General features: G+C 45.0%; 2 protein-coding genes across 2 annotated transcripts in view; one reads left to right on the top strand and one right to left on the bottom strand.

Moving 5' to 3' along the window:
• The window catches only part of FAAP24 (FA core complex associated protein 24), a 32,517-nt gene extending 32,033 nt beyond the window's left edge, over positions 1–484 (bottom strand). The window contains exon 1 of the mRNA XM_030204414.1: positions 458–484. Within this exon, the coding sequence (XP_030060274.1) occupies positions 458–462 (5 nt within the window). The 5' untranslated portion in view covers positions 463–484. The remainder of the gene's footprint in view (positions 1–457) is intronic.
• CEP89 (centrosomal protein 89) overlaps positions 103–15,615 on the top strand; it is a 162,023-nt gene continuing 146,510 nt past the window's right edge. Inside the window, 3 exon segments of the mRNA XM_030204424.1 lie at positions 103–185; positions 4,046–4,152; positions 14,853–15,011. Of these exon segments, the coding sequence (XP_030060284.1) occupies positions 147–185; positions 4,046–4,152; positions 14,853–15,011 (305 nt within the window). The 5' untranslated portion in view covers positions 103–146.

Raw genomic sequence — 15,615 nt, 5'->3', positions numbered from 1 at the left:
TTGGTGGAACGTGGTTGTGAAGGAAAAGCGTCAGTTGCTGTGATTTCCGTGGAAATGCTTTGCTCTGTATTTTTGAACCTGATTATTTATTTCACAGTTTTGTGATTTTTGTTGCTGCGGCTTCTGCTCCTCTTGTGTGCTCTAAGATGCCGTTTAGTCTCCGGCGGAGAAGTGCATCGCACTTTGTAAGTCCTTTGGTTGCTTTACTTATTTATAGTAGTTTGTGAACTGTGAAGCCCAACGACAGAAAATTATCAAGATGATGTAAAATTGTTTTTATTTTTTATACCATATATTTACTAGAACAGTATTTGAAGATTTTAGATATCTGTGCAGGTGAAGTGTACTTTTCTCTTCTAAGGTTTCAGTTTGTGTATTTAATAGTATGTTACCAGTCACGGCTTAATTCCTTTTTCCTACCAGTCTCAGGTCCTACTATTTTCTCGCTTCTTCTCACCTCATTTGGGCCTCATGCTCATTTTCAAACCAGACTCTACCTACTACACGTACTCTTAAGAAACTGTTGAAGGAGTTCCCCCATTGTTTTTCTATGGGGGGGAGGGGGAGAAAGGGTTGTTAATTAAGTTAATTATTGCTTCTAAACTTTTACTGCTGATGCTTCTGCCTTCGATCGGTTTGGTACTGCCAATGGCTTTTCCTCTCTGGTTGCTTGTGTGTGTGGCCCAACTCCAAGCAGTGAGGTTAGAATGAGAAGACAGGCTTATGATGCTGTTTAGCGCGTTATATTTTTGGGTTGAAGCCAGTAGGCGGAGTCACAAGTACACCCAAAACAACAACAAACGCTATTGAAAGCAATACTATTACTACTACTACTATTAAACATTAGTAAAAGATTATTAGAAATAATGGACTGCCTATGTGTGGTCCATCTGTAAAAAGTGAAAAGCTGTTCCAGTTAGATAGGCAATGCCTTAAAAGGTGGAGGCCAGTTTTTTTTAAATTTACAGCTTTTTAATTTATTTGAAAGTGTCCCGTATGTAGATATGATGCAGGAATTACCACTATTGTTAGCAGAATCTGTGGTACTTCAGGAGTCGAACACCACACACCAGAATGAGAGAGAAATCTTCTTTATTTGCCAGCAAACAAAGTAGGACATCAGCGCTAGCTCTCTCCTTCTCTTCAGCTCTCTGTGTCTTGTGTCTCCTGTCTTGGTTCCTTCTCGTCTAACGTAAGGTTCTTATGTTCTCCTTTATATAGGGTCCTAAACCCCTCTAGCCCCCCTTTCTTACCAGATGGTAAAGAATAGATTGATTACCCTGTCTTGAACTAATTATCTCTACACATTTACTCAAAAATATCAGTTACATAGGTTTGAGATATTTCCTAAACTGACCTATGACCTGGGGCCTCTCAAACTAGACAATGTGGCACCTATCTCCTGCATTTTATTATTATTAAATTCTCAGATTCTCAGCTAACTTCATACTAACTGCTAACTGGACTCTGGCATTCATTAAGGGGCCAGTCTTGCTTAATGGCACAAAGACATAGTTTGTTATTACTTTCAGGAGACCAGTCCTACACTTAGCTATAATCCATCAAGGAAAAGACTTGACTTTTCCTGACCTCTTTCACCTAGCTAGGACTGTGGATAATTCAAACCAGATGATGACCTCTTAAACTGCAGACAAATCTCACTTGAAAGTCAGACACTGAATTGAAAAGATATTTTACATAGAGAAATAAAACTTATTAATTAAACAGAATAAAACATATTTTAAAATAAGCAGAAATCAGAATTCCTTATAAGACAGACTCTAAATTATCTAGAATTATTTAAATCTACTCTATCTCCTTCTAAACAGCATTCAGCCTAATCTTTTAAAACAGCTTGCTTGCTGATCCCCTCGAGATTGTCCACTATGCCTTACTTAGAATGGCATCCAGATGTGGTAAATAATACCTATGAACCAGCCTTAACAATCCATCACTCAAAAAGGGACAAAGAAAGTTTTATTTCTCACTGACCTTTCTAACCTCTAGTCTAGCAAAAGCTAGACATTTGAGTAATTAAAACCAGATGGCATTCTACCACTTTACAGGACTGAACCAAAATTAAACAGAATTAACAAATTAATATGATTTCTCTGCCCAGGCTGCCTCAGATATAAATATAATGAAATCAAAACTCACCAAAACGGCTTCAAAAATTATTGTAGCTGGTGGAAACAGCACTAGTAAAAGCTATATTTTGTGCTCATTTTTCTACACCGTTCTATACAATACAGTACACATGGGCAGATTTCAGTGAGGGTATCCTGTGTACTGATGGGTTCATCTTAAATGTTGTTGTAATCTGCCTTGAGAAGCCTGGTGTCGTAAAGATTGGAAGTAAAATTAAACTCTCCTTTCATTGGGGCACATGGAATCGTATCTTCTCCTCATCTCTTTTGTGCAAATGGATTATTTGGTTTTGATCATATTTTAGGGACAAGTGGTTTTCATAAATCAAAATAATAATAAATATTTTCTTTCATGCAGATCTCTCATTTGTTTAAACATATCTAAATGGGCTATAAACCTCTAATGCAGTCCATTGATTTTCTTTTATTTTGTCCTTGTGATGACTTATACTGTGCCAGAATTGGAAATACAGTGAGACAGAATAATGTCATTTAGTAAAATCCAAAACTGATTAATTAGCATTATAATTGTGTTCTCATTTGGGTAATAACTGAGAAAATGCTGTTGAAAACTGACTTGAAGAAGAAATAAATATAAATCACAGAACTGGAAAATGGCATATATTGACTGACTGGACTTCTGCGTGAAGGTACCTCTGCCCTTGTTATTTAATATCTTTCTTTTAAATAGTAGTAATAGACAATATTAACTGCATTTTTATAATATACCACTTCCACAAAACAAAAGGAGCAAGTTCCTACAAACCCTCTTTCTCTTTTGACCTAGGCACAGGAAAAAAATAAGATTTTAAATGCTCTCAGGTTTCAACCTAATTCATGTTCAATGTGGGATATAACTGTCATAAATAAGTAAATAAATAGAAACTCTGAATGTTGAGCACCTGATTCTTGTAACATGTCTGTTTTAGTGGACCTTTTACCGAGAGAAAAAAAAATCTCTGCACGAATATAACACACTAGGATGTCCCTATAACTAGCTCCTCCAAATGGCACACTGATTACGATTTATAACCAATTACTATTCTACTTTGAGAAGTTATTCCGTTATTATACTTCTGTGTACATCCGTATGCAGGACAGGCTGGCGTGTTTGAAAATATAAGTGAGATTAAATAAAAATGCTGCCAACAATAAAGAATGACAACATGCATGCAGCAGAACGATGTCTGCACGGGAAAGGGGAAACAGAATAATCTGAATGACAACATGCATGCAGCAGAACGATGTCTGCACGGGAAAGGGGAAATGGAATAACCTAAGTGGCCTCAACTTTTTGATGTCATGCCATCTCCTGTTCTCAATCAAACCTCCTTGAGCCCAAGGAGGTTAGATTGAGAACAGAAGACTGCATGAGCTTATCTAGCCTATTATAGGAACTGAAGCCAGTAAGGTGGCGCTTGCTGCCATTTAGTTCACCCAAAACAATGGCAAACACTATTGAAAACAATAACAAAAGCTTATTAAAAGATCATGGACTGCCTATGCATGGTCCATCTGTAAAAAGTCTAAAGCTGTTCAAGTTGGATAGGCAGTGCCTTAAAAAGTGGAGGATAAGAGATTTTATTTTATTTTTTGACAGCTTTTTTATGTATTTAAGGCTTCCTATATCTAGATATAATTATCATAAAATTTAATATCACTAAAACAGCTTAAAAAAATAATTGTAGCTGGTAGAAATAGCAGTGATAAAACTCTATATTCTCCGAGGACAGGCAGGCTGTATTATACTCACAGGTGGGTCGGCGATCCACTCCGGCCTGGGAACCGGCATTTCACACAGCAAAATGTTTGCTAGAGCCTTCTGTGTTTCACATTTCATTTTGTTTTTTCCAATGCTTACTTTTTAAAATAGAAAAGTTATATTTCTATTTGTTTAGAAGCATATAGCTCATGGCCTGGTTCCTGCAGCTACAGTGGCACCTAGACCAGCAGTACCCCGTACCCCTCCACCTCGTAGTCCATATCCTTCTCCAGAGAGGCCCAGGTATGTTCTTAAGATTTGTTTTATTTTATATTTTGAGGTACTTCCAGTTAGGATGTCCTAGCATCCATAATCAAACTTTCAGCTTATAGAGAAAATGCATTATTGTAATTGCTATATGCATTTTGTTAAAATATAACTTTAGGTAAACTTATTATAAAACTGATTTATTAAATGAAGCACAAGTTGCTTACTGTCTATATGTGACTATAAGCTGATATTTTTGTGCACCCCCCCCCCCCCCCCCCAAAAAAAAAAAAAAATTGGAATATCGGCTTATGATTGAGTTGGTACAATATTCTGTCCTTCCTTCCTTCCTTCCTCTCACTGTGACTGGCCAATCTCTCTCTTTCCCCTACCCCCCCCCCCCAACTCCCACGGTGATCAGCATTTCTCTTCTTACCCGTACCGCCTGGATGCTTCTGCTGATGTCACAGCTGACACAGAAGGAACTATAAGCAGGGCCAGTCCTGGAGCTTTGAGCATCTATGCGTGCTAAAGGCCCCACACCAGTCCTTACGCAGAAGTAAGCAGGCAGTAAATCATCTCTAGGACATTGCCCTGATGTACCACAAGCGAAACATAGAGCCATGTTGATGGTTATGTTCCTGTTATGAGATAAGTATTGACATAATTGTTTGATATAAAAGTTATAAGTTATGCTATTTAAAATATGAGATGTTTAATACTGAAATTTTGAAGGACCGATGAAGTGAGCAAATCACAAGGCTTTTAGTCCTTGTGTGAAACGAGTTGCCACTGAGGTCCATGATAGAAGACAGAAAATAGTTCAGTGCTGCATATTGTATTTTGGTTTGAGCTCTGGGTTATCCTTAATACTCAATAGGGTTCATTTTCAAAGCACAGACTTACAAAGTTCCATAGGTTACTATGGGGCTCATTTTCAAAGCATTTCCATAGGTTACTATCCAGCTCATTTTCGAAAGTGATCGCCGGCTATCTTCCGACATAAATCGGGAGATGGCCGGCGATCTCGCAACGGCTGCCAAATCAGTGTAATTGAAAGCCGCTATTTTGACACCATCGTCGCTTTCCCGTCGTAGAGCCAGCGAAAGTTCAAGGGGGCGTGTTGGCAGCGACGCAAAGGCGGGACATGGGCGGGCATGGACGGGGTTACGAAATGGCCAGCTTTAGCCCATAATGGGAAAAAAAAAGGCGGCGATGAAGAGCATTTGGCCGCTTTTATTTGGTCCCTTTTTTTTCAGGTCCAAGCTTCAAAAAGTTGTCCGAACTGACCACATGACCACCGGAAGGAAGCGGAGATGACCTCCCTGTACTCCCCCAGTGGTCACTAACCCCCTCCCACCAAAAAACCCCCACTTTAAACACTTTTTTTCCAACCTGTATGCCAGCCTCAAATGCCAGACCCACCTCCATGACAGCAGAATGTGTTCTGTCCTCCAACAGCCTTTTCCTGCTTGTGATGTGGCTCTGGGGTGAGTGTGACACCTTTTCTGTTATTTGCAATGCAGAGTCACATCGGCAATGCATTGTGGTGGGTGTAGGTATTGGTAGTTGGTAGGCTCTACTCCCCTGGTGCTTTCCCCCTGCTTACTGGGTCAGAGTGTGCCCTGTTTTGTTTCCTGTTGTAGTCCATGCGGTAGTGGCCATTTTGTAAGCCAGTTTTAGTTCCCTTTCCTATGTTACCCACGTTAGAGAACGTAGTTCTTACCTTGAATGGTGCTGAAAGAGGGCATTGTACACCATTGTGCCAGCTCTGACCTACTGCTCATCTTAGTACTAGGGGACTCTTTGCCAGTGGAGCACAACCTCTGATCTGCAGTTAACGTGGTTATTTCAAGAAAGGACTTTTTCAGAGAGATTAGTCTTCAGGTGTGAACTGGTGTGCCAAAGTTATACAGCAGCAGTAAGTCCTAGAGGCTGTATGCAGGTCCATGGAGCAGTTTTAGTGGGTGCAGTACATTTGTGGGTAGTGGGTTTTGGGGGGGGGGGGGTTGGGGGGCTCAGCTCCCAAAGTAAGGGAGCTATGCACGTGGGAGCTTTTCTGAAGTCCACCGCAGTGACCCCTAGGGAGCCTGGTTGGTGTCCTGGCATGTCAGGGGGGCCAGTGCACTAAAAATGCTGGCTCCTCCCACGGCCAAATGTCTTGAATTTGGCCGGGGTTTGAGATGGCCGACATAACTTTCCATTATCGCTAAAAAATGAAGCCGGCCATCTCAAACCCCGGCCAAATCCAAGGCATTTCGCTGGCCGGAACCGTATTATCGAAACAAAAGGTGGCCGGCCATCTTTTTCGAAAATATGGGTCTGGCCAGCTGTTTGCGGCGCCGCCAAAATACATCGCCGGTGCCGTTCGATTATTCCCCTCCACGTAACTTTGTAAGTCTAAGTGCTCTGAAAATACGCCTCTATGTGATTTTCGCCCCCGCCTAAGTACTTTTAATCTCTTAACAAGTGGATTAGATCTTTAAACTATGCTTGTCTGTCTTTCATCTTTACCAAAAGAAAGCATAGTGAATCTTACAAAGTACAAAGCAAAATAAGTATCTCTAGTTGGATTTATTTTTTTTTCACTACTGTATGTCCATATGAATTAGCATTGTGGTAGAATATTATTACTGTTGCCAGAATTATATGCCCAAAAATGTAAAATTCTGTGCACAAAGTTTGCAAATTCTGCAAAATTCTACGCACAAAATTTTCAACATTTGTTTTTGCATTCCCCATCCCCCCCTTTTTTTTTTTTTTACAGCCGCTCCCTCCCCACTGCTCAGTTGACCGCCCGTCCTCTCAACTGACTCTCCGCCCACTACTGCCTGGCCTACCTGTTCATTCCCTGGTGGTCTAGTGGCCTCTTCGGGGGGGGGGGGGGCAGGAAAGAACCCCACTCTTCCCTGCCCCACTGCCGCCACTCTCTTGCTAGTGCTGTACTTTTCTTAATTCTTTGAAAAAGCATGGTACGAGCAAGAGAGCGGTGGCAGCGGGGCAGGAAAACGTGGGGTTCTTTCCTGTCTCCCCAAAGAGGCCACTAGACCACCAGGGAATGCACAGGTAGGCCGGGCAGCAGCGGGCGGAGAGTTTGACGAGCAGGCAGGGAGTCAGCTGAATGACAGGGGGTCCATCCTTTACTTCGGCCCTCAGATTCTGCGGGAAAAGGTTGAATTCTGTGCGACGGGGGAATTCTGCACTCTGCAATTGTGCAGAATTCTAGCAGGAGTAATATTATAAGGTCCAAACTGTTCAGTTAGGTCTATTTAAGTGGATTCCAATAAAAAACATTTAAAACAATTTAAAAATTCCCTAAAATCATTGTCACATATATCTGTGAACTAGTTTTAGCCATCCTAGAAATCATTATTGTTCAAGCTGATAAGCTTTCTTGAAAAGAGAGGTTTTTACATTCTGCAGAAGGCCATCAAATTCATAAACAATCTTATCCTGGTTGGCAACTGATTAAAAAAAATACGGGGCCCACAAATGAACATGCGAGTCCTTACTTTCTTGCACTTTTCAAAGATGGCACTTGAAAAAGGTTTTGCTTTCTTGATCTCAGTGACTTCTTGGTGTATATTCAGTCTATGAAAGGGCCAAAATTAATGGTTTAGCTAATCACATATCATTCCTTAGCTTCAGCAGCAGATGAATCCAGGAACTGGTGGGTTGTATCCGCCAAGCGCTGTTCTCGCTTTAGGAAAGAGGCACAGCGTAGCAGGACTCTGCAGCTCAGCCTGCATGGAGGATTCCGGAGAAGCGGCGATATCGGAAGGGGTTTCCCGCGCTCCGCAGCTCATGGCGGGCGCCATTTTGGATTCGCCAGGGGACGTGACTGCGGCGGTCCCAGAGGCGGAGGAGCGCACGGGGCTAGTTAAGAGGCTGGCAGAGGGCACCCAGTTGCCACGGGAGTCTCGGGGGCTGGTAGCTTCGGAGCAGGTGGCAATTCAGGGACAGGGGGAACAGTTTTCTCCTGAATTTATTTTACTGTTGCACCGGGCTTTTTTACTGAAGCGGGCCTCTCCAGGTGCTGTGGCGGTACCCCTGCTGTCTTCGCTCCCCTCAGGCCAAGTGGGGTCGGGTTCGGGAGTTGGAGCATTGCCCTCTATTTCTGGGACCCCGCCATCCCTGAAACGCAGGAGGCTGGGGTCTGAGTCGGGCTCAGTGACTTCGCTGGGGCTGCAGCCTTCTCTGATTGAAGGGGCCGGAGGGGGTCCACTCAAGGGTCTCAGGGCTCAGGTCTCGGTGATCTGGAAGAAGGTGAACTGGTTCAGGAGGAACAGGATGACACTAAAGCGGTTCACATCTTTCACAGAGACGAATTGCCTTCTCTCATTTCTGAGTCCTTACAGATGCTAAATATTCAAGATTTTGAAGCAGTGGCGGCGGCAGCCATGAATGTTAAGATGACTAGCACTAGGAAGCTGTCTTGAGCCTTTCCTGTCCATGAAGCTATTCAGTAGCTCATTTCGGGTCAGTGGTTAGAGCCTGAGGGGAACCTAAAGATAGCTCGCACTATGGCTCGCCTTTATCCGGTGGGGGAGTCTCATTTGAGTCTCTTCTGTTTTCCTAAGGTGGATGCTCTGGTGACCGGCGGTCACCAAGAAGACCACTCTCCCGGTTGAGGGGAGTGTTGCCCTTAAGGACATGCAGGATCATCGTTCGGAAGCCTCCTTAAAGCGTGCTTTTGAGGTATTGGCTTTGTCTCTGCAGGCCTCTATTTGCAGCTCATATGCGGCTCGTGCCTCTCTGTCCTGGCTTCAACAGGCTGTGCAACAGGAGTTGGATGTTGCGGCCCCGTTGGCAGAGGTTGCCCTGTTGATGGAGTCAGGGCTGGCATATTTGGCTGATGCTGTTTACGATTTGGTTTGAGCCTCAGCTAAGCAGATGTCTCTGGCAGTTGCTGCTCGCCTGCTACTTTGGCTGCGCCACTGGGCGGCAGATATGGCTTCTAAGCAGCAGCTCACCAAGTTGCCCTTTAGGGGTAGGCTGCTGTTCGGTGAGGATTTGGAAAAGATTGTTAAAGATTTGGGAGACTCTAGGTCTCAGCGGTTGCCGGAGGACAGACCCAAATCCGGGATCTGAACGGCTTCGATAAGACCGAGATTTCAGGAGGTGCGACGTTATCTCCCTGGTAGGGCCTCTGGTCCTGTTCAACGGTCCAAATATCAGCAGCGTTCCTTTCGCTCGAACAAAAAGGCCACTAGTTCTGCTCGGCAACAAGGAGGCGCTAACCAGACTTCCCAATGATGGGGTTCCGGTCCACTTTTCCAGGCCTTGCATTGGAGGTCGGTTAACCCTTTTTCTGGGGGAGTGGGCCAAGATCACATCACACCTTTGGGAACTCGATCTGGTAGAGCACGGATACAAATTGGAGCTGCGGGCACCCGTCAAATATGCTTTTTTGGAGTCCCGCTGCGCTACGGTCGGGAAGCGGGAAGCGGTGGCAGAAATGTTGCATTCTCTGTTGGAGCTAGGAGCAGTGGTTCCTGTGCTTCAGTACGAGCTTCAGGAAGGTTGCTACTCCATTTATTTCGTTGTTCCCAGGAAAAGAGGGTCCTTTCGACCAGTGCTCGATTTATGAAAGGTGAACGAGTCTTTGATGGTGCGGCACTTTCGCATGGAGACTCTGCGATCAGTGATAGCAGCAGTGCAGCCCGGGGAGTTCCTCACCTCATTGGATCTCAAAGAGGCGTATCTACATATCCCAATTTGGCCTCCGCATCAGAGATTTCTACGGTTTGCGATCTTGGGGCGACATTTCCAGTTCCGCGCCTTGCCGTTTGGGCTGGCCACAGCGCCTCACACCTTTTCCAAGGTGATGGTGGTGGTGGCGGCGTTTTTGCAGAAAGAGAGAGTCAGAGTTCATCCTTATCTGGACGATTGGCTGATCAGGGTGGACTCGGAGGTAGAGAGTCGGGCGGCCACTTCTTGGGTGATAGAGGTTTTGCAGTCCCTCGGTTGGGTCGTCAATTTCCCGAAGAGTCATCTAACGCTCTCGCAGTCTATCGATTATTTGGGAGTGTCTTTCAACAGGACCTGGGGTGTGTTTTTCTTCCCGATGGCAGGTGGCTAAAGTTGCAGGCGCAGATTTTGAGATTGTTGGGGATTCCTCGTCCTCAGGCGTGGGATTAAGTACAGGTACTGAGGCTCATGGCAGCTACGTTGGACGTGATTCCGTGGGCAAGAGCTCACATGAGGCTGCTGCAGCAAGCCTTGCTCAGTCGTTTGTCTCCGACGTCTCTGGAGTATCAGTACCTGGTGCCTTGGACTTTGTCAGCCAGGGCTAGCTTGGATTGGTGGTTGGCGGAGGCCCCCCCTCAGGCGGGGGATGCCCCTCACTCTCCCACAATGGATGCTGGTGACAACGGATGCAAGTCTCTCGGGATGGGGGGGCTCACTGTCTCCACCATTGTGTGCAGGGCCGATGGTCGGTGGAGGAGTCTACGTGGTCCTTCAATTGTCTGGAACTGAGGGCGGTTCAACTAGCCTTTCTAACATTTCACGAGATTCTGGAAGGCCGAGCGGTGCGGGTTCTGTCAGACAGTACAACGGCGGTGGCTTATGTCAATCGCTAGGGCTGCACAAGGAGCAGAGAATTGTCGGTGCAGGCCGCCTTCATTCTGGCGTGGGCAGAGGTGCATCTTCTTCTGTTACCTGTGACCCACATCGCCGGTCTGGAAAACATACGCGCGGATTTCCTCAGTTGTCACGCTCTAGATCCCGCGGAATGGGAGTTGGCTACAGAAGCGTTTCAACAGATTTGCAGCAAGTGGGGCACTCCAAGGATAGATCTCATGGCGTCCAGTTTAAACTCCAAAGTAGTTTGATTCTTCAGTAGAAGGTTTGGTTCGGAGGGGATGGATGCCCTCTCTCAACCACGGCCACCTTACACGCTTCTGTATGTGTTTCTTCCCTGGCCATTGATCGGTCGGGTTCTTCAGCGAATTCGGTTCCATTCGGGTTTAGTGATTCTGGTAGCTCCGGATTGGCCGCGGCATCCGTGGTATACGGATTTGAGGCGCCTTCTGGTCGAGGAGTCGTTCTGGCTTCTGCTTCTTCTGGATCTCCTGCATCAGGGTCCAGTGGCTATGGAAGGTCCTTACCGCTCCGGTCTTACGGCTTGGCTCTTGAGAGGGCAAAGTTATGGAAGAAAGGTTATTCGGAGGAAGTGATTGCTACTTTGCTGAGGCTTGCAAGCGATCTACGACGTCAGCTTATGCTCGAGTTTGGCGTGTTTTTGAAGCATGGTGTGATGCACGGGCATGGTCGCCGATGAGGGCTTCGGTTTCCCAGATGTTAGCCTTTTTGCAGGAAGGTTTGAAAAAAAGCCTGGCCTACAACTCTGTTCGGGTACAGGTGGCAGTGCTGGCATGTTTCAGAGGCCAGGTGGTGGGTGCGTCGATTGCGGCCCACCCAGACGTTGTACGATTCTTGAGGGGAGTCTTAAAGCTTCGACCACCTTTGTATTGTCTGTGCCCTACCTGGTGTTGTATGCGTTGCAGTTGGCGCCCTTTGAGCCTCTTCATCAGGTGTCAGAAAAAGATCTTGCGCTTAAAACGGTGTTTTTGGTGGCTATGGCGTCAGCTCGGAGGGTGTTGGAGATTCAGGCCCTGTCGTGTTGGGACCCTTTTTTTGCAGTTCTCGGAATCTGGGGTTACTGTGCGCACGGTACCTTTGTTTCTCCCCAAGATAGTGTCGGCGTTTCATTTGAATCAGCTGCGTTTTCTTCCCTCTTTCAAGAAAGAGGATTGTCTGGATTCTTTTCAGCAATTGGCGTCTTTTGGATGTCTGGCGCGTTCTTTGGCAGTACTTTCAGATGTCAAATGATTTTCGATATTCCGATCACTTGTTTGTTCTTTTTGTCGGACCGTGTCGGGGGTTTGCTGCATCTAAGGCCACGGTGGCAAGATGGCTTAAAGAGGCGATTGTTTCAGCTTACCTTTTGTCAGGGAAATCTCCTCCTGAGGCGCAGAAAGCGCATTCTACTCGGGTGCAGGCTTCTTCTTGGACGGAGACGAGTCTGTTCTCTATTCTCGAGATCTGTTGGGCGGCGACGTGGACGTTGCATCTTTCTTTTGCTAAACATTATCGTTTGGCTGTGGCGGCAAGAGAGGATGCGCATTTTGGGGCTGCGGTTCTCTCTCGGGGAGCTGCAACTGCCCGCCCAGTTTAGGGAATGCTTGGGTTCATCCCACCAGTTCCTGGATTCATCTGCTGCTGAAGCTAAAGAAGGAAAAATTAAGACATACCTGATAATTTTCTTTCCTTTAGTCGCAGCAGATGAATCCAGGATCCCTCCCTGTTGCAGTCTGTAGTCAGTTTTCGGCAAATCTGTGTTAGGAAAGGGCATTTGTTGCTTTGTTTCAGATTTGTTCACTCCGGTTGAGTGTAGTTTTTTTTTTTGTCTGTTTTTTGCTGATGTGTCTATTCTTTTCTCTGCTTTGGGATTTGTGCTGTACTAAAGGGATAAGGTTCAGTACACAGAGGGTCCCTGCCTGTTCTTTTAGTGTTCTCTATCTCCACCTGCTGGTAGATGGATACAACCCACCAGTTCCTGGATTCATCTGCTGCGACTAAAGGAAAGAAAATGACCAGGTATGTCTTAATTTTTCCATACTAATACCTTAAACTTGTCTTGTGCTCCCTCTGGCAACCAGTATAAATTAATCAGTGGGGGGGGTGTTCCTTAAACTTTACACTAGTCACTTATCTAACTTTAATATTTTGTACCATCTGTAAATCCTTTTCGAAAGAGGCTGCAACCTTGTTAACAGAGCATTTCAGTAACCAAGTGGTGACAAAACTGATGCCAATTAAAGATTTTCGTTTGCTGCAGTAAATATAATTTTAACTACACAAATGTTGTAGTTTGAAAAAAAGCTTTCTTCTTTAATTGTCTAAGGTGGGGCTTCACTGTTAGCCATGAGCCTAACACTATTTCTAAATAGGAATAGTGTTAGGAAATAGGAATTACATTATCATGCACTACAATAGATTCTGGAAATGCTACAATTCTGACCTAAAAGCTCAAAATTATGTAACATTTTCTAAGCTTTCTAACATTCATGCTGTGTGGAAGTAACTTTATAAAGCCATTTGGTGTATATATGCCAGGGGTTCTTAACCAGTGGTGCCTGTACCCCCAGGAGGTGCAGGAAGAGGTCAGATGAGGTGCAGAGAAGGGTCCGAGGCAATCTATTGAAACTTTCTAGACAGAGTGAAGGCAGTTATTAGGACAGATATTGGTAGTATAACTGTATACTACTGTAATTTTAGCAATATGTTAGCAGTTAGCTCTGTTTACGGGCAGCAGTGACATATGTAGCTGTCAGTAGTCATTAGTGAACATGTGGTTTAGGAGGGAAGTGCAAGGGCTTGATTGATCAGTTAAGAGGCAGAACCCTATATATATGCCAAAATATACACACACAATACTTCGTATGTAATTATCCCACACATAACAGTGGGTGGAGTTGTGATTTGCTCACGTATATTATAAAAACATATGAGCTCAGATGTAAATGTACACATGTTTGTTTGTTTTACCTTCAACTTCTGTAGTATTTTATAAAGATACGTGGAGGGGCATTTTCGAAAGGGACTTCCAAGTTTTGATTTGGACGTCCTCGTAAAACGTCCCGATCCAGGGGCGGGGAAACCTGTATTTTCAGAACAAGATGGTAGCCCATCTTTCGTTTTGAAAATACCGTCAGGGACGTCCAAATCCTTAGATTTGGTCGTCCCTAGGCATGGACGTTTCTGATTTTCGGCGATAATCTAAACCAAGGGACGTCCATCTCAGAAATGACCAAATGCAAGCCATTTGGTCATGGGAGGAGCCAGCATTTGTAGTGCACTGGTCCCCCTGACATGCCAGGGCACCTTCATAAATTACTCCCAGGTACATAGCTCCCTTACCTTGTGTGCTGAGCCCCCACCAAAACCCACTACCCACAACTGTACACCACTACCATACCCTAGGGGGCACCTAGATGTGGGTAGAGTGGGTTTTGGAGGGCTCACTGTTTACTCCATAAATGTAACAGGTGGTGGGGGATGGGGATGGGTCCACCTGTCTGAAGCACACTGCACCCACTAAAACTGCTCCAGGGATCTGCATACTGCAGTGATGGACCCGAGTATGACATCTGAGGCTGGCATAGAGGCTGGCACGACATATTTTTAAAGATGTTTTTTGAGGGTGGGAGGGGGTGGTGACCACTGGGGGAGTAACGGGAGGTCATCCCCGATTCTCTCCGGTGGTCATCTGGTCATTTTGGGCACCTTTTCGTGCCTTAGTCATAAGAAAAACAGGTCCAGGTGAAAACGTCCCAAGTGCTCGTCAGGGACGTCCTTGTTTTTTTCCATTATGGGTCAAGGCTATCCAAGTGTTAGGCACGCCCATGTCCCTCCTTCACTACGACTCCGACACGCCCCCGTGAACTTTGTTCCGTCCCTGCGACGGAGTGCTGTTGGGGACTTCCAAAATTGGCTTTCGATTATACCGATTTGGATGTTTCTGTGAGAAGGACGTCTATCTTTAGATTTGTGTTGAAAGATGGGTGTCCTTCTCTTTCGAAAATGAGCCCGATAGGCATCTATGCATCTTTATAAAATAGGGTGCAAATAGGCAACTTTTTGTCCTCTTAATCCAGCTGACCAACTATAAAATGTACCCTCTTGCATTGTTTTGATGTTATTACTCTTATTATTTTAATATTGTGTAGGTCTGCCCTAGCAGCAGCCATACTGATGACTTCTTTAACTGGCCGTACAGTTGCCATCCCACAGCCTCGTCAAAGATCATTTTCGGAAAGTGACAGCGCTTACAGAGAACAGAAAAGCTATATTGAGCCTTATGCAACTGCATCTGAGCTTGGAATTGGGTACTGTGTGCACTTTGTTTATATATTCTAATCTATAACATAGGACAAATTATATGACTTTCTCAGCACAGTAAGTCATTGGATTTCATTTTAAATGTGGAAGAAACATGGTGGAGAGAGTCAGGTTTTGGAAGTATTTTGTGTGGAGAAAGCAATATTCAGTGGAGATTTTCCTGTATTTGCTTTTTGTCAGAAATTTTATAGCAAGAATGGCCTTTGTAGATATTATCTGTGTGCTTCAAATTCCGCTTTCTGACTAGGAATTCAAAAGTTACTCTGCCATTTTCCTGCACACCATACTTTAGCCATATGGCTCCACTGTTTAGGAGCCCTTTGGTAGCACTTCCCCTCTTGTTGCCTTTTAGGTACCTGTGAGGGGGTTTATAGAGCTCTGCCTTTCACCCTTAAGAATAGTCCCATAGACAGCTTGAGCCATCTTAAGAGCACTAAGAGGAAGTGAGCCGGGAGGAGGGATGGAGCTGGAACCAGGAAGTATATAAGACAGGGCCTGACTGAGATTAAGGAGGCCCAGGGAAGGAAGACAAGAAGTCCAGCAATTGCTGCTGTGGTTCCTTTGTAGTGAGGTTAGCTAATTTTACTGCTT

Source organism: Microcaecilia unicolor, chromosome 5, assembly GCF_901765095.1.
Source record: "Microcaecilia unicolor chromosome 5, aMicUni1.1, whole genome shotgun sequence".
Lineage (NCBI taxonomy): Eukaryota > Metazoa > Chordata > Amphibia > Gymnophiona > Siphonopidae > Microcaecilia > Microcaecilia unicolor.
This window is presented reverse-complemented; position numbering and strand designations above follow the sequence as displayed.